The sequence below is a fragment of the Bipolaris oryzae genome (assembly GCF_000523455.1).
Source record: "Bipolaris oryzae ATCC 44560 unplaced genomic scaffold scaffold_100, whole genome shotgun sequence".
Classification (NCBI taxonomy): Eukaryota; Fungi; Ascomycota; class Dothideomycetes; order Pleosporales; family Pleosporaceae; genus Bipolaris; species Bipolaris oryzae.
This window is the reverse complement of record NW_006911376.1, coordinates 22,767-46,514: the sequence shown is the minus strand read 5'-3', so window position 1 is coordinate 46,514 and position 23,748 is coordinate 22,767. Positions and strand designations below refer to the sequence as shown.

At 54.0% G+C, this 23,748-nt stretch overlaps 10 protein-coding genes across 10 annotated transcripts; 6 read left to right on the top strand and 4 right to left on the bottom strand.

The window, feature by feature from the left end:
- Positions 1-557: 557 nt before the first annotated feature.
- COCMIDRAFT_99749 (uncharacterized protein) lies at positions 558-2,182 on the bottom strand (the record flags this gene model as incomplete). The annotated part of the gene is made up of 2 exons (XM_007691464.1): positions 558-675; positions 729-2,182. 2 exons carry the CDS (start codon positions 2,180-2,182, stop codon positions 558-560), a joined length of 1,572 nt encoding a protein of 523 aa, XP_007689654.1.
- Positions 2,183-2,787: 605 nt separating this feature from the next.
- COCMIDRAFT_99783 (uncharacterized protein) lies at positions 2,788-3,594 on the top strand (the record flags this gene model as incomplete). The annotated part of the gene is made up of 3 exons (XM_007691463.1): positions 2,788-2,917; positions 2,976-3,441; positions 3,498-3,594. The coding sequence occupies 3 exons, from the start codon at positions 2,788-2,790 to the stop codon at positions 3,592-3,594; spliced, it is 693 nt and encodes a 230-aa protein (XP_007689653.1).
- Positions 3,595-4,070: 476 nt separating this feature from the next.
- Positions 4,071-7,403, bottom strand: COCMIDRAFT_27734 (uncharacterized protein; the record flags this gene model as incomplete). Its single annotated transcript, XM_007691448.1, has 1 exon — positions 4,071-7,403. The coding sequence occupies one exon, from the start codon at positions 7,401-7,403 to the stop codon at positions 4,071-4,073; it is 3,333 nt and encodes a 1,110-aa protein (XP_007689638.1).
- A 472-nt stretch (positions 7,404-7,875) lies between these two features.
- On the top strand, positions 7,876-9,981 carry COCMIDRAFT_27733 (uncharacterized protein; the record flags this gene model as incomplete). Its single annotated transcript, XM_007691447.1, has 1 exon — positions 7,876-9,981. One exon carries the CDS (start codon positions 7,876-7,878, stop codon positions 9,979-9,981), a length of 2,106 nt encoding a protein of 701 aa, XP_007689637.1.
- Positions 9,982-11,586: 1,605 nt separating this feature from the next.
- On the top strand, positions 11,587-12,966 carry COCMIDRAFT_53827 (uncharacterized protein; the record flags this gene model as incomplete). Its single annotated transcript, XM_007691462.2, has 1 exon — positions 11,587-12,966. A coding segment is annotated over one exon (1,380 nt), but the record flags the coding sequence as incomplete, so codon positions are not given.
- A 2,003-nt stretch (positions 12,967-14,969) lies between these two features.
- On the bottom strand, positions 14,970-17,644 carry COCMIDRAFT_27731 (uncharacterized protein; the record flags this gene model as incomplete). Its single annotated transcript, XM_007691446.1, has 3 exons — positions 14,970-15,311; positions 15,363-17,410; positions 17,464-17,644. 3 exons carry the CDS (start codon positions 17,642-17,644, stop codon positions 14,970-14,972), a joined length of 2,571 nt encoding a protein of 856 aa, XP_007689636.1.
- A 332-nt stretch (positions 17,645-17,976) lies between these two features.
- COCMIDRAFT_38260 (uncharacterized protein) lies at positions 17,977-18,414 on the top strand (the record flags this gene model as incomplete). The annotated part of the gene is made up of 1 exon (XM_007691450.1): positions 17,977-18,414. One exon carries the CDS (start codon positions 17,977-17,979, stop codon positions 18,412-18,414), a length of 438 nt encoding a protein of 145 aa, XP_007689640.1.
- Positions 18,415-19,389: 975 nt separating this feature from the next.
- On the top strand, positions 19,390-20,787 carry COCMIDRAFT_99836 (uncharacterized protein; the record flags this gene model as incomplete). The annotated part of the gene is made up of 1 exon (XM_007691461.1): positions 19,390-20,787. A coding segment is annotated over one exon (1,398 nt), but the record flags the coding sequence as incomplete, so codon positions are not given.
- Positions 20,788-22,489: 1,702 nt separating this feature from the next.
- COCMIDRAFT_99763 (uncharacterized protein) lies at positions 22,490-22,738 on the bottom strand (the record flags this gene model as incomplete). Its single annotated transcript, XM_007691460.1, has 1 exon — positions 22,490-22,738. The coding sequence occupies one exon, from the start codon at positions 22,736-22,738 to the stop codon at positions 22,490-22,492; it is 249 nt and encodes an 82-aa protein (XP_007689650.1).
- An 86-nt stretch (positions 22,739-22,824) lies between these two features.
- Positions 22,825-23,667, top strand: COCMIDRAFT_27729 (uncharacterized protein; the record flags this gene model as incomplete). Its single annotated transcript, XM_007691445.1, has 2 exons — positions 22,825-22,932; positions 23,308-23,667. 2 exons carry the CDS (start codon positions 22,825-22,827, stop codon positions 23,665-23,667), a joined length of 468 nt encoding a protein of 155 aa, XP_007689635.1.
- Between the last annotated feature and the right edge of the window lie 81 nt (positions 23,668-23,748).

Below are 23,748 nucleotides of genomic sequence, written 5' to 3'. Positions count from 1 at the left end.
AAAAAACTTTTGGATCTCGCTAGTAAAACCCCCACATTGAGCATTGCACCATTGGGAACGCCTCTCTATCCAACCGACCGCGTCGAAATGAATCTATTGAACTCCAACGCATGCTGTTATACACGGATTTTCATCAGATTCCACAGCATCACCTGCCCAAAATAAAATCCGTCAAACCAGTACCGATGGAAGGGGTGCGGGATTTGCAAAATTCTACTGCGTAGATATACTTAGGTAGGCGGTACCTGGGTGCCAAGAAAAAATATGGAAGGCGCACCCTGCAACCAACCCAACAAGGTGGCGAGAGAAATCCCAGATTGCTTAGGCTATCCATCGGCACCAGTCCTGTTCGATGCGATTTGTGACAGGCCGGCGTTCGGATAATAATTGGTATCATAGACATGCATGTATTCGACGGTAGTACTATGTACGCAAACATAGCTTGGACCGTGCTATCTCCCCTCCCTTTTGCTTTAGGTACTCCACAAAATTCTCTTCCCCAAGCGGGCGTTCATGCGGCTCTGCCCAACTCCACAATTATTCCCGTCTCCGCGGGCTCATAGTGCTGGCCCTCGCCACACGTCGCGATTGATCTTGAAAAGGTTGCTCTGCTTGTGAGGGAGACTGATCTCGCGCTCCTTGTAGAAGCCGGCTTCTTGGAGATAATTCGCGAGCCTATAATCATTAGTATCGTGCTCCGCCTGCGACTTCCCTGGTGCAATACTCACTTTTCGTTGTCGACCCTTGGCTCCAGCATGACTCTTTCAGTCCGGTTGTCCGCAAGCCAACAGTAGTGGACTAGTGCGCTTAGCCATATCCTGATCCTATGCGGACCACGAAACTCCTGTTCGCCCACCAAACAATGAAAGCCCCTATCGTAATCACCGACCATAGGCAAATACTTGCCAAGGTTATCCTCCTTGACCCAGTAGATCTCAAAGTAGCCAAAAGGTTTTCCATCCCAGCATCCAATCACAGGGAAAGAGTTTTTTGACCGCAAGCCATTCTTGAGGAATTCTTCTTGGTGCGACTGAGGGCCTGCTTCACCCCAAAAGTGGGAGACGCGGGCATCGTTCATCCACTTGTGCAGATATTCCACATCAGACATGCCGTTGTTCGCCACAGAGGTCGGAGAGTCAGGTGCGGCAGTGCCACTCAGTCGATGCGGATTAGGTACGTGGTCAGACACAGGGCCTTGGTGACGCACTGCCTTTGCTGAAAGCGAAGCCACACGGAACGATAGGTATTGACCAACACTGGGGATGTATCTCGTGTATAGTACCTCACCCTGCCGCGGTGGCTTCGGACGTATGGGATGGCGGGTATTGTTCGTAAAGACATACTGCGCTGGGGGCGGAGGATAGTAGGTGGGTAGGTGCGAGCTCGAGTGGAAGGGACCCGGCGCGGTGGGTGACCACAGGCCTTGCGAGACCTGATCCGTCTGCTGTTCTTTTTTTGAGTCAGCTACAGCGGCGGGTGATGCCGGTCGCGAAGGATACGGTGAAGCTGTTGGAAAGGGTGTGGCCAACGGCGAAAGGGTAAAGAGGTAGATTCTGGGATCCAACTGCCAAAAGGTTCTCCGGCTAACAAACATGCGTGACCAGCCTTCGGGCGATGATTCGTCTTGGGCACAGCCCACTGTTGAATCCTCAGTAGCTATAAGACCCATGCGCTCGAGCTTGGGCAGCACGACCCTGCCCTTGAACACGCCTTCTCTGTTGATGTTGATGCGCCACTCTCCTTTGGGCTTTCCTGCATCGGCCGTGTTCTTGGACAATGTGTTTGTGACCTGCAGCGTTGGCTCGGGCTGGTGGAAATACCAGTACAGCGTCGCCCACAGCATCATGGCGATTTGGCGCGTCGGCGACGCAGCGGGCCTGAATTCATTGCTGCTCGGATTCGAGATGGACGATATATATAGATGGTCGCCAGTTAGTGTTGGTCGCTTGAACCGATGCACACGACGCGGAGGAAATAGGTCCTCTTCACCGTCCTGCGGCTGCAACTGTTGCTCCTGTTCCTCACCAGCAGCTTCATCTTCCGAATTAAGCACAACTGTCCAGCCAGGCGGGAAATGCGAATGGGTTTGGATGTCGCTGGACTTGAAGAAAAGACCGCCGAATACCGGCGTTACTGTGAGATTCTGGCCGTTGGGTAGGTGGACAACGTTGACAGGCGCCATGATGACGTTGGCGGGGTAGAAGAATGAACGAGTCGGGAGCGCAGACTACGGCCAAAGTCGAGAAAACGCAGGGAGCGGTTCAATCAGCCTACATGGCGTGAGACGGCAGAGAAGTCCCAGTGACTGGTTAGCAAACCATTCCAAATTGAGCCCACGACAATGTCTTCGCTGCAAGCACGCGACGTTCAAAAAATGTGTCGCCGCCCGTCCCCTAAGGCCCTTGACTGGTCCAATTGCCCGAGAACGGCCGCGCAAGGCTGACTGGTTGCGCAACATTGGGGGAACATGGTGGCAGCTCTTGTGACAGGCTGTTGCTGTTTGCAGTCGAGGCGCTACAATGATATGGACGTACATGGATCAGCCCATGGCGACTGATGGACACAATGCATTCGTACCATCCAAGTAGCGCGGCATCATTGGTGGGGGACCCATAGCCGTTGCAAGGGCGAGGGGAGCTCCAACGCTCGGCGGTCGGCATCTTCTGCGATGACGAAATGTCTGGCGATAAATCAGCAGCATCCCCAGAGCCCCAACAACAAGACACACCACTGTAACACCACCTGACAAGCCCAATTGACTTGCTACTCCCATCAATTGCAGCTACAATGAACACTACTCTTCTCCGCACATCCGCCCTCCGCTCGGCTGCCCGAGCTGCCGCGCCCGTCACCTCGCGGGCTGGACTGGCCGGTACCACCTTTGTTCGCGGAAAGGCTACTCTGCCCGACCTTCCTTGTATGCTCATTCACATCATCAACCAATGCATTTCTTTCTTGCTCTAACACGGCTACAGACGACTATGGCGCGCTTGAGCCCTCCATCTCGGGCAAGATCATGGAGCTACACCACAAGAACCACCACAACACCTACGTGACCTCGTTCAACAACTTCAGCGAGCAGATTGCCGAGGCCAAGCAGAAGCAGGATATCCAGGCTCAGATTGCCCTGCAGCCGCTCATCAACTTCCATGGCGGCGGCCACATCAACCATACCCTTTTCTGGGAGAATCTCGCACCTATCAACCAGGGTGGTGGCGAGCCACCATCTGGCGCTCTCGCTGCTGCCATCAACACCAACTATGGCAGCCTTGACGCTTTCAAGGAGAAGTTCAACACTGCGCTCGCAGGTATCCAGGGCAGCGGATGGGCATGGCTGGTGCAGGACACGCAGACTGGCGGCATCCAGATCAAGACATATGCCAACCAGGACCCTGTAGTTGGCCAGTTCCGCCCCATCCTCGGTGTCGACGCGTGGGAGCAGTAAGTCCTCACACGTTTTGAATGCAAAGAGAAGTACCATACTGACACCGTGCTAGCGCCTACTACCTTGACTATCAGAACCGCAAGGCTGAGTACTTCAAGGCAATCTGGAACGTTATCAACTGGAAGGCGGCCGAGAAGCGTTTCAAGTAAGCGTTTGGACCCACCGTGAAGGCAGAGCCAATAGCTTGTCAACTGGTTGGGCCCCTTGAACGCAGCGTCTAGCCTAGTAATGTGTATATACCAGCCCGAGTTGAATACCAAGAAACATCATGACAATGCCTATTTTTTTGTAACTCATCGCTCCATTAGTTGCTGTGTAACGCTTTTATCCCATATTAAGTCCCTTTTGTTCGCACATATACGGTACCGAGCCCTTCTAATCCCTAAACGCTGACATGCAGATAAAGATGGTGCTGTTAAAAAAAAACTCTGCATGCAGGATAGAAGAACAACAACAACAACAACAACGAAAAATAACAACGCTATGCTATGCTAAAATATCTCCCATTCCCTTCCATCTCAGACACTGCTAACGGAAAAAAAAGAAACACGGTACTCGACGCCTAAGAAACATCCAGACTGTGAAAAGGATAAAGGAAGAACCCGGCAAGAAAAAAACAGCGCGATCAGTGCCTAATGCCCGACATCCACCGATCAATCTGGTCTCTCTGTCTCGGATCCATGGGCGGTCCCATCATCTGTCCTGGCATCATGCCCATGGGCATTCCCATAGGCATTCCGCCGCCCATGCCTCCCATTGGCATACCACCACCCATGGGCATCTGCATCTGCATGGGCATCTGCATACCGCCCATTCCGTTCATTTGCATGGGATTCATCTGCATGGGCATTCCGGCTCCACCGCCCATCATGGTGCTTTGACGCATGCCGCCGCCCATCATACCCATGTTCATGCCCATTCCCATTCCCATGGGCATGCCCATGTTCATCCCCATCCCCATGCCTCCGCCCATCATGGGCTGTTGCATAGGCATATTCAGGTTGGGCGCGGACATCATTCCCATGCTGTTCATGCCCAGCATACCTGGTAGCTGCGGCTGCGGTTGAGGTGGCGGTGGTGATGGAGATCGCGGAGCGTTGAGTTTGGAGATGCTAGCTGCCATTTGCCCATTCGTGATTGGGTTATGGGCATCCTTGTAAGCCTGGATCTTCTTGCCCAAAGGAATGTTGTCATCGTCATCATCTTTCTCCTTGTCGCCGATGCCTGGGACCAGAGGATCCATGGGTCGATAGCCAGAGGTTCGCCGATATGCCGTTAGACGTTGCTGCTTTCTTCGCTCCTCGTCGACAATGTTTTGGTGCAGAAGACTACCCTGGGGGAGATTTGAAATCAGTGCTTCGTTTGACACCTTGCGCGCTTGGTAGTGAGGATCAAGTGGATTGGCAGAGAGAATGTCTGCGAGAGAAGAGGCGCCGCGTAACATGGGACGCTGGCCAGCGGGTGGCATCTGGTCACCACGGGCCGCCGCCTCAGCTTGGAGACGGGCGCGGCGCTGGCCAAGAGTCTCCTCTTCCTCTCCAGCATCTGGGGCAGCCGCGACTTTGTGTGCATCATGGGCTTTATCTTGGCCTTCTGAAACGCCGAATTTGCTCATCATCTCAGCCGCAAAATCACCGCTCACAGTGCTCTTGCGGATGTCATCGCCCAAGGCTGCATCAAGCTGTTGCTTCTCCTTTAGCCGGCGCATACGCTCAGCCAGCGTCTCACCCTCCTCTTCCTCTGAGACGGGATCAGCCATGACGTCTGGAACCGCAAGATTCGGTTCATGGCCAGGTTGTCCGGGCAGAGGAGCCTGGCGAGGTCTCGGGTCAGCCCCACGAAGCCTATTCCGCCGACGACTCAAGGGTTCGTTGTCCTCCATTTCGCGTTGCTCAATCAGTCCCACAATCTTGCGTGGCGCATAGTTTGGCGCAGCTTGTTTATACAAAACACCAAGCGGTACATCGTCCTCGGAATCATCATCATCTCCAGGGGCTTCCCAGGCAAGATTAACCTTCTTGCGGATCCTCCGCTGCTTCTCAGCTTCGGCTACATCGTTCATTTGAAGCAAAGTTTGGCGACCGTCGATCAGACCTTGGTCCATCAGGGTGACATAATTCATGTTTCTTAACTTTTGCTTTGCCTGTCGCAGCTGGAGTTCAGCTAGCAAGGTGGTTGGTGCACCAAACTGGGGTTCTTCCTCTTCCTCTTCCGATTCCTCGTCCTCTTTATCTTTATCTTTATCTTCATCACTCGAAGTATCCTCGTGTTCACGGTCATTGTCATTAGAGTGGCGATTTGGATTCTCCTGGGAATTTCGGGAATGGTCCAAATTATTTGCAGTATGAGGGCCTCGTTCTTCTTCATCACAATGGTCCAAGTCATCACTTAGGCTCATCCTGTTTTCACTTGCCTTGACCAGAAGTAGGTTCATATCAGCCGAACTATTGCGTTTCTTCAGTTTCTTGAGGCGTTCTCCATTTGCATTGTGATTGGTGTCAAGTATGTTGAAGGAGCTTCGCCTCCTGGTTTGCTGTAGTGTTGGCGGCACTTCTGGCAATTTAGAGCTCTTGCGCTTGTGATCTACACCATAAACCTCACGGGTTACATCGCCGCCAAAAGGATGGTCGGTGAACGCAGAGACTGGTGCACGTGCAGATGCATCCAAGATGCTTTCGAGTGTATCTTGGGCAGATTCACCCTTGACAGCAAATTCCTGTGAGGGAGCCACTTGATTGTCGAAGTAAGCACTTGCTCGCAATTGAGGCGGTAGGCCCATTAAACTCTGTCTCGTCTTTCTCTTATTTGCCTTGGAGGTTTCCACAATGTTATCTGGATTCATGGGCATCGACTTCCTGTTTTCCGCCTGCATCGATTCAAGAAGTTGTGTCCGGCGCCGGGCTCTTGTATCACTGGGGGGTAGTTGTGACAGACGTTTTGGAAGGTTGAGCATCTGTGGAACAGGGGCAGGATAGAAAACCATGCCATCTTCAGGTGGTGGAGCACCAAATGACTGATGGCCCGAGTTTGTATCCGTGAATGAGCGGCTGTAGGAAGACGGCCGGCTATGACGGCGGCGACTGCAGGGCGATGATTCCGACTCTTCCTTGACAGTGTCTGGGCAGTGAACACCATCAAAGTCTTGCCATAATGTGTGTGCTTGGTGGGTGGTATCGGTTGAGGCTGAGGTGGGCGGTCGATCAGGGAGGTTGCGGTGGTCTGGATACTGATCATGCATGTCTTCAGAATAGTGACCGTCGGGGTGCCTAGGAGGTGTGCCCGTCATGACAGTATTGCGTAAGTCATCGGGTAGTCCATTTGCGACATCATCGAATATCCTAGTAAAGGACGAGACTTTTCGCTGTGGAGGGGATGCTGAATCACGGTCCTCGGGGGGAGGAACAGATGGAGGCAGTGTGGGTGACGATGTTTGGGCAGCATAGTATCTTGGTCTGACTTTGACTTGCTCTGGATGTACAACCTGGCCCAGCCGTGACGCTTTGGACTCTGATCGCTGACGCTGGTTTGAAGTCGGAGGTTTGGGCAAGGATCCCGAGCGCAAAGAATCGGCCGGTGACGTGATGTAACCCCCTGGAGAGTAACCTCCCCATCGTGCATTGCCGTTTAGGTCGACTATAGAGTTGGCATGGGAACTGATGGAGACGCCGCGGCTCCTGTTGCTAAGACGCCTGGTAAGTTCTTCACCCGTCTGGAGAGAGCGCAGCGAGGAGCGGCGACTGTCTGTCAGCTTGAGTTCCGAGTACGTCTTGCGTATCTCCTCCTGGAGGTCGGAGCCGGCCTCGCTCATGCGCTCGGCATGTTCCTCGAGACGCTCAATATTGCCCAGGTAGGCCCCTTGCAGCGATTGCAGGTCGGGGACTGGGTGACGGATGTCGACGTTGCGCTTATCGGGAGAGCGTATGGGGACTGGCTGCGAGGGTGGAGGCGTGGAGGCCATGGCAGACAGCCGGCAGCAGGGACACTGCTGGACAATGGGAGTCGGTACTTATGCGTACCTGGTTGTCGTAAAGGGGAATCTGGCAATGTTTGTTGCACCGACACCGACATGGATGGAGGGTGATAGGGTCCCAACCAAACCCCTTCCAATAATAGCACGCGTACCGGCCAGGGCGACGCGACGCTAACCGCCTGCTTGGCGCGGTCACGTTACGAGCGTAATACTTGTACGAGTGCCTTAACTCCGCATCCCGTAATTTTATCCACTGCCAATGCCACCACTGCCTGTACACACCCGCGTCGTGGACACCGGGAGAATTGCAATCGTGTACTTTGTCTGAGACATTGCAAGCTCCTGCCGTGACCGCCTGGCGACACGGCCACTGCCCTGTGCACTGCACGCGCGACGAGCACTCGATAGTTGGTTCCGTATACGACAAGACCAATAAATCAGTCTTGCATTCACCGCCACCATGGACGCCGACGGTGGCAAGCGGAAGCACAGCTTCAGACAGCAGCCGAACAAGCGCGCAAAGGTCGAAGATGGCAGCGCGCTCAAAACGGGCTTTGGCGCGAAGATGCTCGCCAAGATGGGATACAAGGGCGAAGGTGGTCTGGGAAAGGAAGGAGCCGGTATCTCAGAGCCCATCCAGGTCGTCAATCGCGGTACCAAGGGAGGTATCGGTTCAGTGGCGGAGAAGAGTGAACAACAGAAGCGCGAGGAGCGGCGCAAGGCCGAGGAGAATGGCGAAAAGTATGTCGACACGTCTGAAGAAGAGCGCGAGGAAAGGAAGAAAAGAAAAGCAAAGGCTAGAGGCGAGGCACGCACCGCAACTCCCCGGCCCAAGAAGACTTTGTACGAGTTGGAGGCTGCTGGAATGCATGTGCCGCCCATACTGCAGTCCATCATTGATGCCACGACAGGCGCATCTACTCCTGCTTCTGGCGTATCGCTTCGCGGACCCGACATTGTTCCCTTTGAAAATTCACTACAAGCACGTGTGCGGAGAGACCTGAACAGCTTCTCAGAAGCCTTTGAGCAACTACAAATCGAATCGCAGTCCATTCCACCCCAGGAGTATGCGCTACAGAAGGAGCTTGAGGCTTTGGAAAGACAAATGGACGAGCTCGAGGATTTGCATTCACGAATTCAGTCATTGCGCACTGGTACATTTGGGGCTGTCTGCGAAGGGCTCAAGAGTCTGCGCGCTGCATATCCATCGAAACCACTGCATCGCGAGTCGATCGCTGTTATACTTCCACACTTTTCCAAGGCCACGGCTTCATGGGACCCGCTCGAGGATGCGCTTGAAGATATGGCAGCAGCCTTTGCGGAACTGGCCGATATCATACAGCCTCGAAGCAGAAGAATCGTGTCTCAAGCCTACACCCATCCTTCAGAAGCACTGGTTAATCAGAACACAGTTGAGGAGGAAGATACAATCAAGCGTGGAACTACATCGGCATACGAATCTATGATGCTGAAATTGTGGCTTCCTCCCGTCAGCTCAGCAGTGACACAATGGGATGTGAAGCATGCGCGTCCTCTGTTGCATTTGGTGGAAGTGTGGACACCGGTTCTTCCACCTTTTGTGAGCAAACGAGTGCTTGAACAGGTTACGCGGAAGCTATTGACTTCTATTCATGAGTGGAATCCTCGAAAGTTCAAGAAGAGCCCACACACATGGGTCATGGAGTGGCTTCCGTTCCTCAGGCCTGCAGATCTGGATCCCAAGGGATCTGGGCTTGTTGCTGAAATCAAGCGTAAGATTCGTCACGCACTACACTCGTCTGATCTCTCCAAGGGACCACTGCCCGGAATGGACCAGTGGCGAAGGCTTTTTGGCAAGGGCGAGTTTGATCACTTGCTTACCTCGCATCTATTACCACGCTTGGCAGCCCATGTACGAGACCACTTTGAAATCGACCCTAACGAACAGCAAGATGTCGCACCGCTGAAGGCAGTGTTTTCATGGAAAGGGCTGTTATCGAACGAGGCCATTGGGGAGGTATTACGGGCGCATTTCTTTCCCAAGTTTCTCGCAATTACGCATGAATGGGTGTCGAGCAAAGAGGTCGTGTTTGCAGAAGTCCGGGCTTGGCTTGCGTGGTGGAGGAACGACGTGCAAAAGGAACTGAGCAACGTGCCCTCTGTAGAATTGGGTTGGAAGGAAGCATACACGCTTGCTTACCAGGCAGAGAAACTTGGTGAGGCGAGGTTAACAGACCTCCCGACACCTCAGATGGAGAGTACTGGACCCTCTGTAGAAACGATACGACCGGCCAAGCCAGCCAACAAGGAGCCAGTACCATCTGCGCCGCCAGCACGAGAACAAACATTCAAGGACACGGTAGAGCGATTTTGTGAAGAGGAGAATCTGCTCTTGATTCCGCTGCGTGAGGCACACGAGCAGACGGCACTGCCGCTCTTCCGCATCACGGCAAGCGCGACGGGACGTGGAGGTGCGGTAGTCTATCTCAAAGATGATGATGTGTGGGTGCAGAACAAAAAAGATAGGAGCGTGTGGGATCCGGTAGAACTGGGCGAAATGCTCATTGCCAAGGCCGAGGGCAAGTGAAGCTGATATCGTTATCGGTGTGGTTGTGGAGAGTTTGGAGTGGAAGATGCCATTGGGTAGTGGGATTCTGGCAGGGTAAGCCTCTATAGCCTCTGATGGGCAGATATGTGTGCTAGCATTCGCTAATCCAGCATCGGTCTGATGCATGCCTAGGCAGTGATAGTGACATGTCGGCACGCAGCCGGGCGTACGTAGGTACGTGGACTGGGACTGGGACTGGGATTGGGAATGGAAGCAGCCATCATGTTGACCACGTTGAGAGCACTTGTTTCCCCTGACGACTTGCTAATTAGTGAGGCACCCGTGTGAAATCAGACGCGCGTAAGGCGTCCTCTTGAAGTGCCGGAGGCTTGCATGAGTCGCTGGCATGGAAAAGATACAGCCAATGCAGCGTGTGTGGTAGCAGAAAGACGGCGGTGATGCGGTGATGCGGTGATGGGGGGTGGTCAATGGGGGCCTTGGGAGCTTAGTACTGCAGGGCGAGTCGGTGTGGCACAGCACCTGATTGCATGGCAACGTGGGAAATGTGACGAGGATTGCGGAGAATTTGCGACCCACGAGGCCAGATGCAAGCCGTGAGAGGTAATGGTGGACTGGCTGGCGAGATGGTTGATGGTTGATGGTGGCACTAGCATAGGCGAGGCGATGTGACTGCGAGTGCCATGGGCCCATGGTGTGCTGATTGGCCGGGCCGGGCGCTTAGCAGAGCTGCAGTCGGGCCAATGGGAGCGCGGGGGAGGCGGAGGCAGAGGAGGAGCATTCTTGGACGCTGCAGGCACAGGGCACGCCCTTCATGCATGCGGACCGTCTCCTCCCGCCGACTGTGCCTCGAGTTGGCAGCAAGATCGCCCTCGGTCCTGGACCTTGGGTTACATACTTACATACTTACATACAGTAGACTGGTTTCACGCCAGCTCGAGTATTGGGGGCGAGGCGGGTAAACATGTTTCTTCGCCGAATGCTTGTCTCGACCACCACCACCACCACCCGCCGACACATGCGCACAGAGAGAGAGAGAGCCTGAGCCCATGAGCACGCCGGCACTGCACTCATGCCCACACGGAAAGCCTCATCACATCCTATTTTGGTGCAGCCACTCGGAGAGATCAAGAGCAATAGATTGGCATGGCAAGCCCATTTGCATTCATCGGCCTCGGTCCCGTCTGGGCCTAGCGCATGTCCAAGCGACCCCGCTCCAGCGGCTGATTGAGTGCATCCACTGGACGCCTGCATCCACTGGACGCCTGCATCCACCTCAACATAGCCCCCGCCCAATCACGCCCCGCCTCCTCTCGTCCAAGCCATCACACCCAGTCGTCCGCCTCTTGCGCCCGACCACTTGCAGACCGCTGGTCAGAGACTACTTACCCGCTACGAATCCCTCTTCATATCACCATGTCGCCTCCTGCTACCCTCTGCATTTCACCCGGTTCCTCACCGTCGGGAAGTGGGCAGCCAACCTGTGTGACTGCAGCCCTAGATCATCGCTTATCCTGGCTGTGCGAGAAAAGATAGACATACCCCTTCTCGTTCCTACTTCTTTGCCTATATTATTTCCTTGATTCCATCCCACCCGGAGCCATGCTCGAGAGGGCTCTTCCACCAGCCCTGCTCTCCCTCCTGCTTGTTGCAACTGGTGTTTCTGCTGCACCCTACGATTTCACAGACAACTACCGCGACCCCGCCCCGGCGCCTGAAGACGGCCCTCCTGCTTCATATCACGCTACCCGAGACAAGAGTGTTTTACCCTACGAAATCTGTGGTATCGTTGGCGGCTACCTCCTCACAGTACTTATTTGGGGGGTCCTACTCCTCACCGTTGGCAGAAGGATGAGACGAAAGGCACTCGAGCCACCCAAACAGCTGGAGCTGGAATTGGAGAACAAGCCAACAAGACCGACCATCAAGACTCCTGGCCTCACATCACCACCGCTATCCGCACGGTCGTGGTTGAGGAAATTCAAGAAGAACGACTCTGTTCCCAGCAGCCCCCAAAGCCCTGTCGTCCAATCGCCCAGTTCTTTTGATCAAAAGGTTCTCGACGCCCATCGCGACCAAGATCAAGCCGACATGGAGCGCCTCTATGCTGCCGTCATGGAGTTTGACGCAAAGAAACAATCCGCCAGAGCCAGCGTAGACGAGACAGAGCCTCTTCCACTCCCTACTGACCGGAGAAGACCGTCGGCCATTAGTGTCGCGCGCTCTCAAGACAATTACGACAGCCCTGCGTCTCCTGTTCGAGCCATTTACCCTCCAGGCCACCAGGATAGACCGACAACCGCATCAAACACACGTGACCGTCTCCGCGCAGAACAACCAGCCCCTGCAAGCCCCCGCAGCATCCTCTCCAAGCGCTCGCAGACATCAAATGCTACAGCAAGCAGCAAGAACACGCGCTTCAACCTCAAGAATCTACGCATTTCCGGCCCAATTGCCAAGTACCCTGGCGCAGATGATGACGACGAAGCTCGACGACCTCTAACCCCTCGCTTCTACGCACCCGGTGCTCCGCCCTCGCCCCCAACCCAAACAAACTCACCAACATCGCCTTATGACGTCGACGAAAGCCTGGATCAAGTTCAGCCACTACCTCACCCTGCACCCCATCGCCGTGGAAGCTCAACCACGTCCAATAACCCCGGCCTCACAATCTCCACCCCACCCCCACCGTCAAAGCAAAAATCCGCCACATCACCCAACCACTCCCTCCCGCTCCGTTCCTTTTCCTCGCCCCTCAACTCTCCTGGCATCCAAACCACGGTGCTCGACCGCCGCGTCGACAGACTGGCCCTGGGCACTCCCAAGACCGGCGTTCCTTTTACACCCTACAGTCCTTATATGCCATTTACGCCCGTCACGCCTGTGACACCGCATCTGACCACGAGGCGCGATCGCAAGATGGAGAAGAAGATGGAAGGAAGGAGGCGCCGTGGTGGAGAAGAAATGGTTCAGACGCCAAAGGAGATTTTTGGTGATGCTTATTAGTTGTTTTTCTTGCGAGAGAAACACCCCAAAGATGAAGAAAAGGATACATGTGTGTATAAGGTAAACTGGGGTTAGTATTTGTTAGCGTTTTTTCTTTTATATGATGACCATCTTGTTTCCCTATTCCACCAGTTGGAATTGGGCAAAGGATGTATACCCACCCCGCTTGATGGCCGGGTTCGATGATGAATCTTTTATCTTTATTTCTTGTACCTATGTATGTATGTACGGTCTAGCGTCTTATCCGCTCGTACGTGTGTGCAACACTTTTTTTGTTTGTATCTTTAGATTCTTTCCTATCTTCAAAGTAAAAGAGTAGACAAACTCTATGAATCATGATGAATATAAATAAATCACTTTTGGATACGGTGGACATGCCGTTACCCGCCCTTCTTTAGCTACTTTTGCCTTGTTATGGCCAACCCTGTCATGTCATTTGCTGTCCACATGTCCAATATCATCCTTGTTGTAAGTGGCTACCATGTGTTCTGTATATTCATGCTCTCTACCTTGTTAGAATTTCCATACCTCAGAAAACCCTTAATCCCGCATGCTGTTGTTGTTGTTGTTGTTTTTTTCACACGAACGGAAATACGAATATAAGCAATCATTTTGCACAATAATATAATTACCAAGCGTATCAAAGGTATCAAGATGTTGGTGGTTTACAAAAAGTTATTCTTCAAAGTACTACATATCATGTACATTCAGAACTAAACAATTTGTTCTACCTGTTGCCTCAATCTACCTGTATGTTAACTAGGAAAGAAGGAATACTACGTTAATTATATAATTGACTTCTGTGTTATATGTATTTTTATATGTATTGTTTGGTATTATTTGACTAATATGTGACTATTTCATAGCTTTTTTTATTTTAGAAAAAAAACACCCCCCTATTCTGTGTTTATTATAAATATTAGTATTAAAGCAATCCCGTAACTCAACAGAATATGTATACAAGCAATTAAACCTTTACTATAGACCTGTAAAAAGATTAAATGAAGACGCACATGTCACCACAAAAAGAGAAGGAGAAATAATGGTTTTACACCCATGCATTAATGTGTATAAACAAGCACCACCCCGCCAACAAAGACCGAATGGCAGAAAAAAAAACACCAATACCAACAGGGCTTGGTCCTATGTATAACCAGCCACGAAAAATTTGCATTACAAGTTCTCTTTTTTATTGACCTCGACCTCACCACCTCGAGCGCCAAAACATGGGTGTACATGTGCCAAACTAGCTCTCCCTTCCACTACCTCCTCACACTCCATCGCTTCTATTCCTCGCCCCGCCTCGCCCCCCCCCCTTTCTCCCTTCCTCTCGTCCTTCCCCTGAACCACGAAGCTCCAACTGCAAGGACAAAAATCCCCTTTCTCAACGCACCGACAATACATTCTTGTTTCAAAGTCTAGGGAAGGCGCGCGTCTCTCCGAGCCAACCTTACATGAAAAAGAAGAAGAAGAAAAAAAAGAAAAAGATAATAGTAGTGGAGGTAGAAGAAGGGGAAGAATGCTGCCGCCTCACTTACATCATCTGAGCGACAGCCAAAGAGAAAATCCGAGTCTTGTTGGGAAAAAAAAAGTCGAGCCGAATGTGTATGGAAAACGAAAAGTCACGGCGAAAAAAAAGCTGTAGCCGCTAAATGCAAAGATAATCCGAATCCGACTAATACCACTTGTTGGCAGATGGAACGTTGTAATGCCGTACCTGAAGAATGGGAAACAAAAGAAATTGATAATGGCGATGATCAGATGAGCTGGGATAACTGACGCTAGAAAATGGACGCCACAAACGCCGTGCGCTGTATCGAGAGATTCCCATGAGCCTGTGTTGCACTGGAGCTGAAGTCAAGTTTTTTTTACCACTTGTGGTTTACGCAGGAGTATGTTCAGATGTAGTTGCATGGCCGTTTGTGCATGGCATTGCGAAGAAAGCACCCGGAGGTGGGATATCTGCATTCCCATAAGTTTCGAGCTTTTGTCGTTTTTCGCTCTCAAAAGTTTGCCAGTCCATTCCTTGAGTGGCGTTTGCTAAAGCGCTTCCTGCCCTTTACTGAGTCAGTATCGCCTTCTTTGCGAAGATGGCCATGGCGGGAGGCGGGAATGTTCACGCCCTCGAGGGCAGAGTCAGCTCCCAACGTACTGGTGGGAGTGGTGTGGTTTGAGACGAGCTCACTCAGGCTTGCATCGGCAGAGTACGAGTTCGACATTGTCTGTGAAAAGGCATAGTCCCGAGCTTGTTCGATGCTATCCAGCCATTCTTGAGTAGAGTACTTGCTGCCCTCGGGATCACTGGTGGTGCTTTTGGTGTCTTCGAAGACGTACTGCTTATCTCGCTAGAGTTTGTCAGCTGGGGTTGCAATATTGCAGCATGTCTACAAACGTACCGTTTCTACGAGCCAAGCAGTAAGACCCTTGGAGTCCTGGAACGATCTCCATGAACAGCCTGCTGAGAGCAATGACACCTCTTCCTTGAGCTTCTTGTCGTTTGTGCCTGCCGCACACATCAGAACGCGAGCGTTGGACGTAATCATTACGAGCCGCTGTCGCTTCTTGACAGTATTACCACCGAAAAAGCGCGAGAACTTCTTGGGTGGTTCTGCTGGCTCTTCCTTTGCGCCTACGACATGACCAGGAGGATGCTGTGTGACAAACATGTTCCCAAGCTTCAATATCCGTTCGTCTCGCTTTGTAAGGACTGGAGACCAATCAATGTCGAGCTGAGAGGGAGGGGGTAGCTCTGTGATGAGCCGTGGCTTTGGCCGCGCCTGGGGTTGGTTGGGAGCTGTTGCTGCGGGTGCGGAGGGTCCTGAAAGGATGTTAGTGGCTTCGTTGCTTTGTATGAAGGGGCAGATTATACCATTGAGCTTGATTGGTTCTTGCGGAGGCGCACTGTAGGACTTGAGGCGCGGAGCCTTTTGCTTCCACAGCCCCTTGCCCCATTGGATCCCATCAAAAAAGGCATGATTCTTAATATGCTCCATAGGCAGTCGTGTCAATGGATCCAGAACTAGCAGCCGCTCAACCAGGTCTTTTGCTAGCGGAGGGAAGCCGTCTGGAAATGAGTATTCGAGTCCGACAATTTTCTGAAATGTCATGTATTCGTTTGCAGCCTTGAACGGAGGTCTTCCGGCAAGTAATTGGTAGATGATGCAGCCAAAGGCCCAGAGATCGCTCGCTTTGCACGCATTCTTGTCAGTTAGTAGTTCTGGGGACACATATTCTGCAGTTCCCACAAATGATTGCGCGCGGTCCGACTCGCTGGTATCTAGAGGATCACCACTTGACCCGACACCGTTTGATCTCTTCTGGTCCAGTATCTTTGCCGTGCCAAAATCCGTAATCTTGACATGCATTGCATCGTCGAGGAGGACATTCTCGGGCTTCAAGTCTCGGTGTATGACGCCCTTGTTGTGCATGTAGTCGATTGCGTCCAGTATTTGAGCTCCGTAGAACCGTGTGCACTCGACGTCAAATGTACCCATTTTCTTGAGGAAGCCCAGCAATTCACCCCCAGATGCCAGGTCGAGGACAAAATATAAGGAGCGTTCGTCCTGGAAGGTGTAGTAGAGTCGGACAATGCCAGGGTGCTCCGTCAGGCGGTTGAGCGTATCCTTTTCAATGTTCACGTATTTGACCTTCTTCTCCTTGATGATATGGCGCTTGTCGAGCACCTTGATTGCGTATTCGCGCAGTGTCTGGCGATCTGTTGCTGCCAAGACAGTACTGTAGGAACCCTCGCCCAATGTCCTACCAAAGTTGAAGTCCTTGACGCCCTTCTTGACCACGCGGGTGATTGGCCTGCCATTCTGATCTAGGTCCTGTCTAGTGCTCACAGCGGCACCCCGCTCTTTCCACTCCTCGCTGCTTGAGAGCGGCCCACCCTCGACGCTGTACGGAGAGCTGGATAATTGGGATGCCCCGGGATGGTGTGCTTCCATGGGCACCCGCCGTGAGCTTCTCCGTGGCGGGAGAGGCCCGTTGATGGCCGACATTTGTGCGGACTGGCGGTAGGGGTCCCGTCTGCTGTGCTCTCTCGTGGGCATGGCACCCGGGGCGACTCGGGAGCTCGCAGTGCGGCGAATGTCCGTGGCCATTGCGTCGTCGTTGTAGCGGTATGTGCCAGGGGCGGTGGTGGACGAGGTGGAGAGGTTGGGATGTTGGTACATGCTCGTGGACACGGGGCGTTCTCGCATGGGCTGCGACGTGGGCACAGCGCTGCGCTGCTGCTGCAGCAACGGGGCGGCGGCGTAGGCGGGATAGACAGCCTGGTGCTGTGCTTGCTGGGCCTGCTGGGCCAGGGGCATCGACTGGCGGTGGGACAGGCGCGGCGAATGCGATGACAGCGACGACGTCTCTGCTAAGGGGGAGGGAAATGCAGCGGGCGAGCCCGAAGGTGACGAGGCATAGGCATTGTGGTTGACCGAAAGCGAGTCTGAGGCGGCGGGCTCCTCGTCGATGGACGCGTAAGAGGAGGCGGGGTCGTACGAGGCGAGGGGCGAGTGGTGCTGGGGGTGCTGGAGGTACAGCTGCTGGTGCTGGTGCTGCTGCCTGTCGGTAACGGTAGCCGACGACGAGGCGCGCGAGGGCGGCAGTGGTGAGGGCGGTGGTGATGCTGATGCTGATGACGACGCGGGTTGCGGGAGCTGCGGCGGAGCGTCTGGGGCATCTGACGACTGGGGGAGCAGCTGGGGGTTGGGCGAGGGAGGCGAGGGAGCGTCGTCGTCCTCGTCTGGATTGGCAATGCGCAGTCCGCCGAGCGTCTGCGACAGGCTCAGGTCGCCATTCATCGTGGCGGCCGGTGGGCTGCACTGGCGGTAAACGAGCGAAGGGTTGCAGGTAGCGAAGGGACCACCCGCGGCGCGTCAAAGGAGCCTCGATTAGCGTGCGGGATACGAGGGTACAGCGGAGGCATGGCAGGGGCCCCAGAGGCCGGTCGATGGGTTGGGTTGGGTTGGGTTGGGGGGGATTGGGGACGAGATGCGGCGAGGTGAGGTTCGTATGGCGCTGCTGCTGCTGCTGCTGCTGCGGCTGCGGCTGCTGCTGGCCGTGGTGCTCCAGACGCTCGGTGATGCCATGTCTCGGCAAATGGCTGACGGCCTGACAACACCTCGACGACCCCGTCTATCCGTCTATCCATCCCTCTCTCCACCGTGCCCGCCCACCACACCCGCCACTTCTCTGCTGCGACCATGGCTGTCTGTGGGCACCACGTACGGCGAGGAAGGCACGGCATCATGCATCGCTGTTCGCGCAGCAGTGCACCGCCATGGAACTTCCCGAGACCCTGTGCAACACCAGGCAACGGCAATGCAGATGGTCACGGATAAGGCAATGGTGATGGCAATGGCAATGGCAATGGCATTGGAGATGCCAGTCGCTCATAGCCAGTGTACAACATGTCTCGAACCAGTTCTGTCCGGTTCACCACCATGCTGAGACCCTTCGCTTTTGGACCCTACAACATCCCTTTGCCAGACCCCTCAGGCAATTGCCGCTTGCTTGCCCCCGAGGTGGCTCACTATGCTACGTTTGCGCCCATCAGAGCTTGCCCTGACCCCAGACGACGTTGACGAGACATTCCGCCGCATCTCCCTCAAGCAGACATCAACAGCACGACAACACTGGGTAATGCGCCCTCACAGCCAACCCGGCCGGCCCATCCTGCGACGTGGCCCGCAGAGATCCACGCGCGATGCCATCACTGCTCTCGGTAACATTCCCGTCTTGCAGCCCCAGCAAGCTGTCTTCGATTCTGTCAATGAGGAAGAGCACGTGAACAGCCAGCAAGCAACTGAACCACCAGGCCATGATAACAAACATGCAGCCATGCCCCATCACACACCTGAGGAAAGTGATGAAGTAGTTCCAGCAGCCTCACCAGTATCACGTACCGTGCAGCTTCCACTGCGCCCTAGGCCGGACGGCCAAGTACTAGACACACACATCACTTCTGACGAACAAGGTGAGAGCGCTTCCCACCCACCCTCAGATCCACTGCCTAGACCCGCAACGTCTGGACCCACTGGGACTATCGATAGTGGTAATGGGCAATCCGCACGGTTGCCCTCAGCCGACTCTGTTGGGAACACACCAGGGCTGCGAGGCGGTGGAAGTCTAGCAGGCATTGCTTATTATGATCACAATGGTCGTCGAGACGCCATCCGTGAGCATTCGCCATTATATCAGGTACAGAAACTCGCCTCGCCTGCCCAGCAAGTGTCTCCAGGAGACCCCACCAAATCACCGACTAATCCTAGCTCTAACAATTCTATCCTTTGCTCAAATGTCTCCTTGACTCAGACTCCGAGACGGACGCACTGCCATTTCCAGAAGCGCCTGCCAAATAGTGAGCCGCGTCACAGTAGTGGTCCTCAGCCAGCTATCGCACGAAGCCTGTCATCGGGAGCCACGCCATTGTCCAGTGTCGCAAGTCCAAGCGACCCATCTGACGACGTGTTCAGAACACCAGCAGTGTCAGGAGATTTGACCAGACGCCACAGGAACTCTTACAGATTGACCAGCAATGATTTTTCAACACTTGGTCCAAGGAATTTGTCAAGTATTGTGGGAAGTGTGAAACAATCGGATCATACAAGCGTGAGACCTCGAGAGCGCGGCAGTGACGCTACCAGCGCCAGCACAAGTTACTCTTGGTATGGGTCGCTTTCTTCGGATACGCGGTTCCCAAGTAGTGAGCATTCACAAGATGAGTCATCTCCTCCTCTCCAGCTGGATGGGGTCAGGACTAGGTCACATGGACCTTCACCTCTTCCGTCTATGCCATATACACGAATGCATAATGATGCCACCTCCGCACCACCACCAACATTAGACGACTCGAGGCAGATTTCCGGAGGCTATGTCGAAGCTGCGACTGCTGCCGTTCATGATTTGCAATCACCTCTGGATCCGTATGCAGAGCACTATCAGCGGCGTGTACACACTCAGCATGCCTTGCTCAACTATCCTACGTATGCAAACCCCGCCAATCCCTCGCTCTCTACGAGGGGCAATTCGCCCACCTTTCTCAGGCCAAGTCAATCCTTCCGGATGGAACAAGGCTCGAGTGAAAACGCACCAGTTTCAGTGCCAGTCAATCACGGTGATGCAAGCCGTTATGGCCGAGTGCCGGCGCACAGAGCGGCATACCAACGCTTGCAGAGTCCACCTTACACCACGTACTCTGGTGCTATAGGAGGCAGTGAGATGTCATCATCCCGTTACAGTGCGCAGCCGGCCGCGGCCCCGCATGACACATCCAATCGATTTCGCAATTACATGGCGCATGGTTCGGCAACGACGGGTATGCCACGCGGTGGAGAAGTATCTCGTTCAGCAAGCGCACTGCCCATGCACGCGCTGCAACATGAGTTTCAGATGCAGAGCCACCACCACGTCGTCGAGGCCGAATCACCGAGGTCGTCACCACGACAGCCATGGGGCCAGTATAGGGCCGAGTTTGCAAGCCACGCGCCTGTACGGATGTATCGATCGAGGTCTAGCTTCCTCAGCCTGCAACCAAGGCGCGATGGTCCTCTGAGCGCTCTTGCTTCGTTTGAGCAAGGCAGTGGGACTACGAGCAGATACACGCAGTCGTCACTCATTCGAGCCACGGCGGCAGCAACGGGACGGACATATCGGCGGATTCGGCCAGAACAGCGTGATCAAGAGAATCATGGCGATGGCATGGCGATGGGGCGCGAGGAAGCGAATGTGGCGGCGCGGTATGGCGATGAGGAGCAGTACCGGACCATGATGAATGAGACGCCGCCGAGGATTGGGCGTGTTGAGCGCAGGATGATGGAGTAGGTAGGTGGACCGGGTTAATGTTGGAGTTGAATACAATGGGAACATGGGATGATTGGACGATTAATTGTAGTGGTGGTGACATTGAGTTAGTTCATGGCAGGGTTAAGAGACGAGCATGGTTTGCTTGTCTTGTTTACACTACTACTGCTAGTCAACAGATGTTGAGTGTAGATTTTTTTTTGAAACAGTAATTGGTACCGCTTATTAAGAAGAAGCCATAGATATGAGGCTTCTGGAAGCTAGGTGTCCTGCGGTCTATACAGGGCGAGTGTATAGTGTTGAAGCCGGGCATGGTGTAGTTGACGTTGATGAACATGTTCTTGTTCCTGCCAAGTGTAGTAGTACTACCCACTTTTTTTCTTTTTTGCATTCCAGCCATTGCCGTTGTCTTACCGAGAATTGTGACGGAGGGGTAGTTTGGTACACTAGATTTTCGATAGAGCAGAAGACAATGTAATGAGTCTAGTGTGACTGTGTACTGATTTGTGTTACTACCACATGACTTGTCTGGAACGTGCTGAGAGGGTTTGTTCTGTGTGGTTGTGAGAGCAAGTAAGTTTGGACATGTCACTGTACATGAAGAATGAAACAAGGCGCGGGAGTTATCAGGCAGCCAACTTCCTGTTTCGGGGCCATGTACGTACACGGTGGCGTGCATTGGGAAGGAAGGGCATGACGATGTATGGAGCGTGTTGGCAGTCGGCTATGACTCGAACTGGGGCGAACACGTCGATTCTGCGTGCGTGCCGGTAGTTGGATGGCCGCAAAACCAGTCCAACTGCATTTGCCATACGAGTTACCGTGACTTGGAGCATGTACTTACTCCTGCTTTGTGCATGAAAGGTTTGCCGGCCGGCGGGCAGCCAGGCCAACAAGCTACTAGATGAAATCGGGCCCTTTTTTTTGGGGGGGGGGGGTGTGTGGTCCAGAAGGTTAGAAGGTTAATGCATGGAAGGCGAATGGCAAGAAGCCAAGAAGTCATGGCTAGTATGTTTTTGGGATGCGTTGGGACGTTTACACCCAGCCGTGGCCTATCGGTTGGGTGTGGTCTGGACTGGATGAAACATGATGGGTGTGGTGGGGGCTGCGCCATGGTGCAATGGCGAATGCGGGGTCTGGTTTAGAGTCGAGCGTATAGTAGGCGCACCGTGAATAGCAGCAACCATGGGGTTGTATGTAAGCAAAGACGACGAAACTGGGAAGCGCAGTCGAAGGCGGAGGCGACGAGATCCGAAGCCCAAGATAGAGATGCCATTTTTGGGGGTTTGGGGTGGGTGACGCGAGCGCTTCGTGGGGTGGGCGGCTCGCACGAACCCGCATCCCGTTATAGCAGCCGGTGGGCGACTAGCACGCAAAGAGCCTCATCTGGCGCCCGGCCTGAGAGCGAAATGTTAATGCGTCGAGTGACAAGCGACGTGCGACCAGGACAAGTCGATGCACGTGATGCTTGGTAACACGGGTTGACAAAGAACAGCAGCATCTCCGTCAGGACCAGTAGCCAAGGCAGATGGGATGCAATTTAGACAAAGTTGCATGAGCATTGATTGGACATGGGCATTATGTACATTTATCTCGGTGGCTTTGTCGGTCGGTGATTGGCCGACCGGGGTGGCTGAGGCGGTGCAGCGGCTGTTGAGGCTCCTCGCTACCGTTGGCATTTAAGGAAAGGAAAAGAAAAAAAAAGGGTCTGGGCCTGGTGAGGTTAAGCAAGCAGAGATGGAATGTAGCAGTACAAGGAGCATCGGGCTCGATTCACTACCCACAGCCCACAGCAGGGCTGGAGTGGACTGAGTGCACGCTGGCATGTGGCGGCAGCATGGCGATTTGTGGAGAGCAATGCAAAACAGACGTGTTGAAACAAATAGAGAGGTGTTTGCAATGCGCATGAGCCAATCCCGAGGGCATGTCGGAGGCAAGCAAGTAACGCATGACAGCGATCCAAGGGATCCATGGGCCGTCGGTGGTGGAGCTGGCGGAGCAGGCGGAGCGTAGAGCACCATCTGGCCGTCGCGAGAGAGGTCGGATGGACACGCTGTCATGCGACGGGGTGACAGATGGCAGAATCTGCTGCTGATCGCCCGCGGGCCTTGGCGCACATGCAACACACATTGGGCAGAGGGCGTGGTGCCATGGGTGTGGGTGTGGGTATGGGTGTGCTTCTTTTTGTTTTGATCATTCACGGTCATTTCGTCATTTGTCATTTGGCGCGCATTGTAGTGGCCTGGCGTATGTCTGTAGATGGGTGGTGCTGGCTCGAGTTGAGGGTTGATACTTACTCCAGGGCCATAGCATACCCTTTGACTGGAGACATGCATGGTTTTGCTGGGTGAAGCCAGCCATCGACTAGATAACGAAAGGCCTTCCTAGGGTAGCTAGCATAGTGCCGGCAGGCGTAGCGAAAGCTTCTCTGCCTTTTTTTTTCTTTGGCTGCTTCTGCTCCGCCGCCCAATCCACGACGCATTGCTAAAGTACGCGTGGTAGTGAGTGTAGTGTAGTGTAGTGTAGTGTAGTGTACTCTAGAGTCGAGGCCCAGCAGCAGCCCAGCAGAGCAGCCCAGCAGCCCAGCACACAGGCACACAGGCACACCGACGATGCTTTTGCACGCAGAGGCCGCCGCCCCGTGGCCAGAGTATCCCGGGCACACGAGGCTGGGAAACGGGCGACAGGCGTGCTGGTGCTGCTCCGGCCGGGCTCGTGTGCGTCACTGTACTCTATGCTGCTACTGCTACTGCGTGGTCGCCTGCTATTCATCCACCACGCCCATCCGGCTCCACTCTAACACGCCTCACCGCCTCAAGCACCGTCTGGCAGGCTGGGAACGTGACCCAGATGCGCTGCCAGCAGGCCCGTCTAGTCCCCGCCGTGTCTGCAGATACATAATTGTCGACGACGCCGGCCGGGCTGCACAACTGCAACGTCTTGAACGCCCTGGCCTGCAGTGCAGTTGTCAGTCATCCAAAC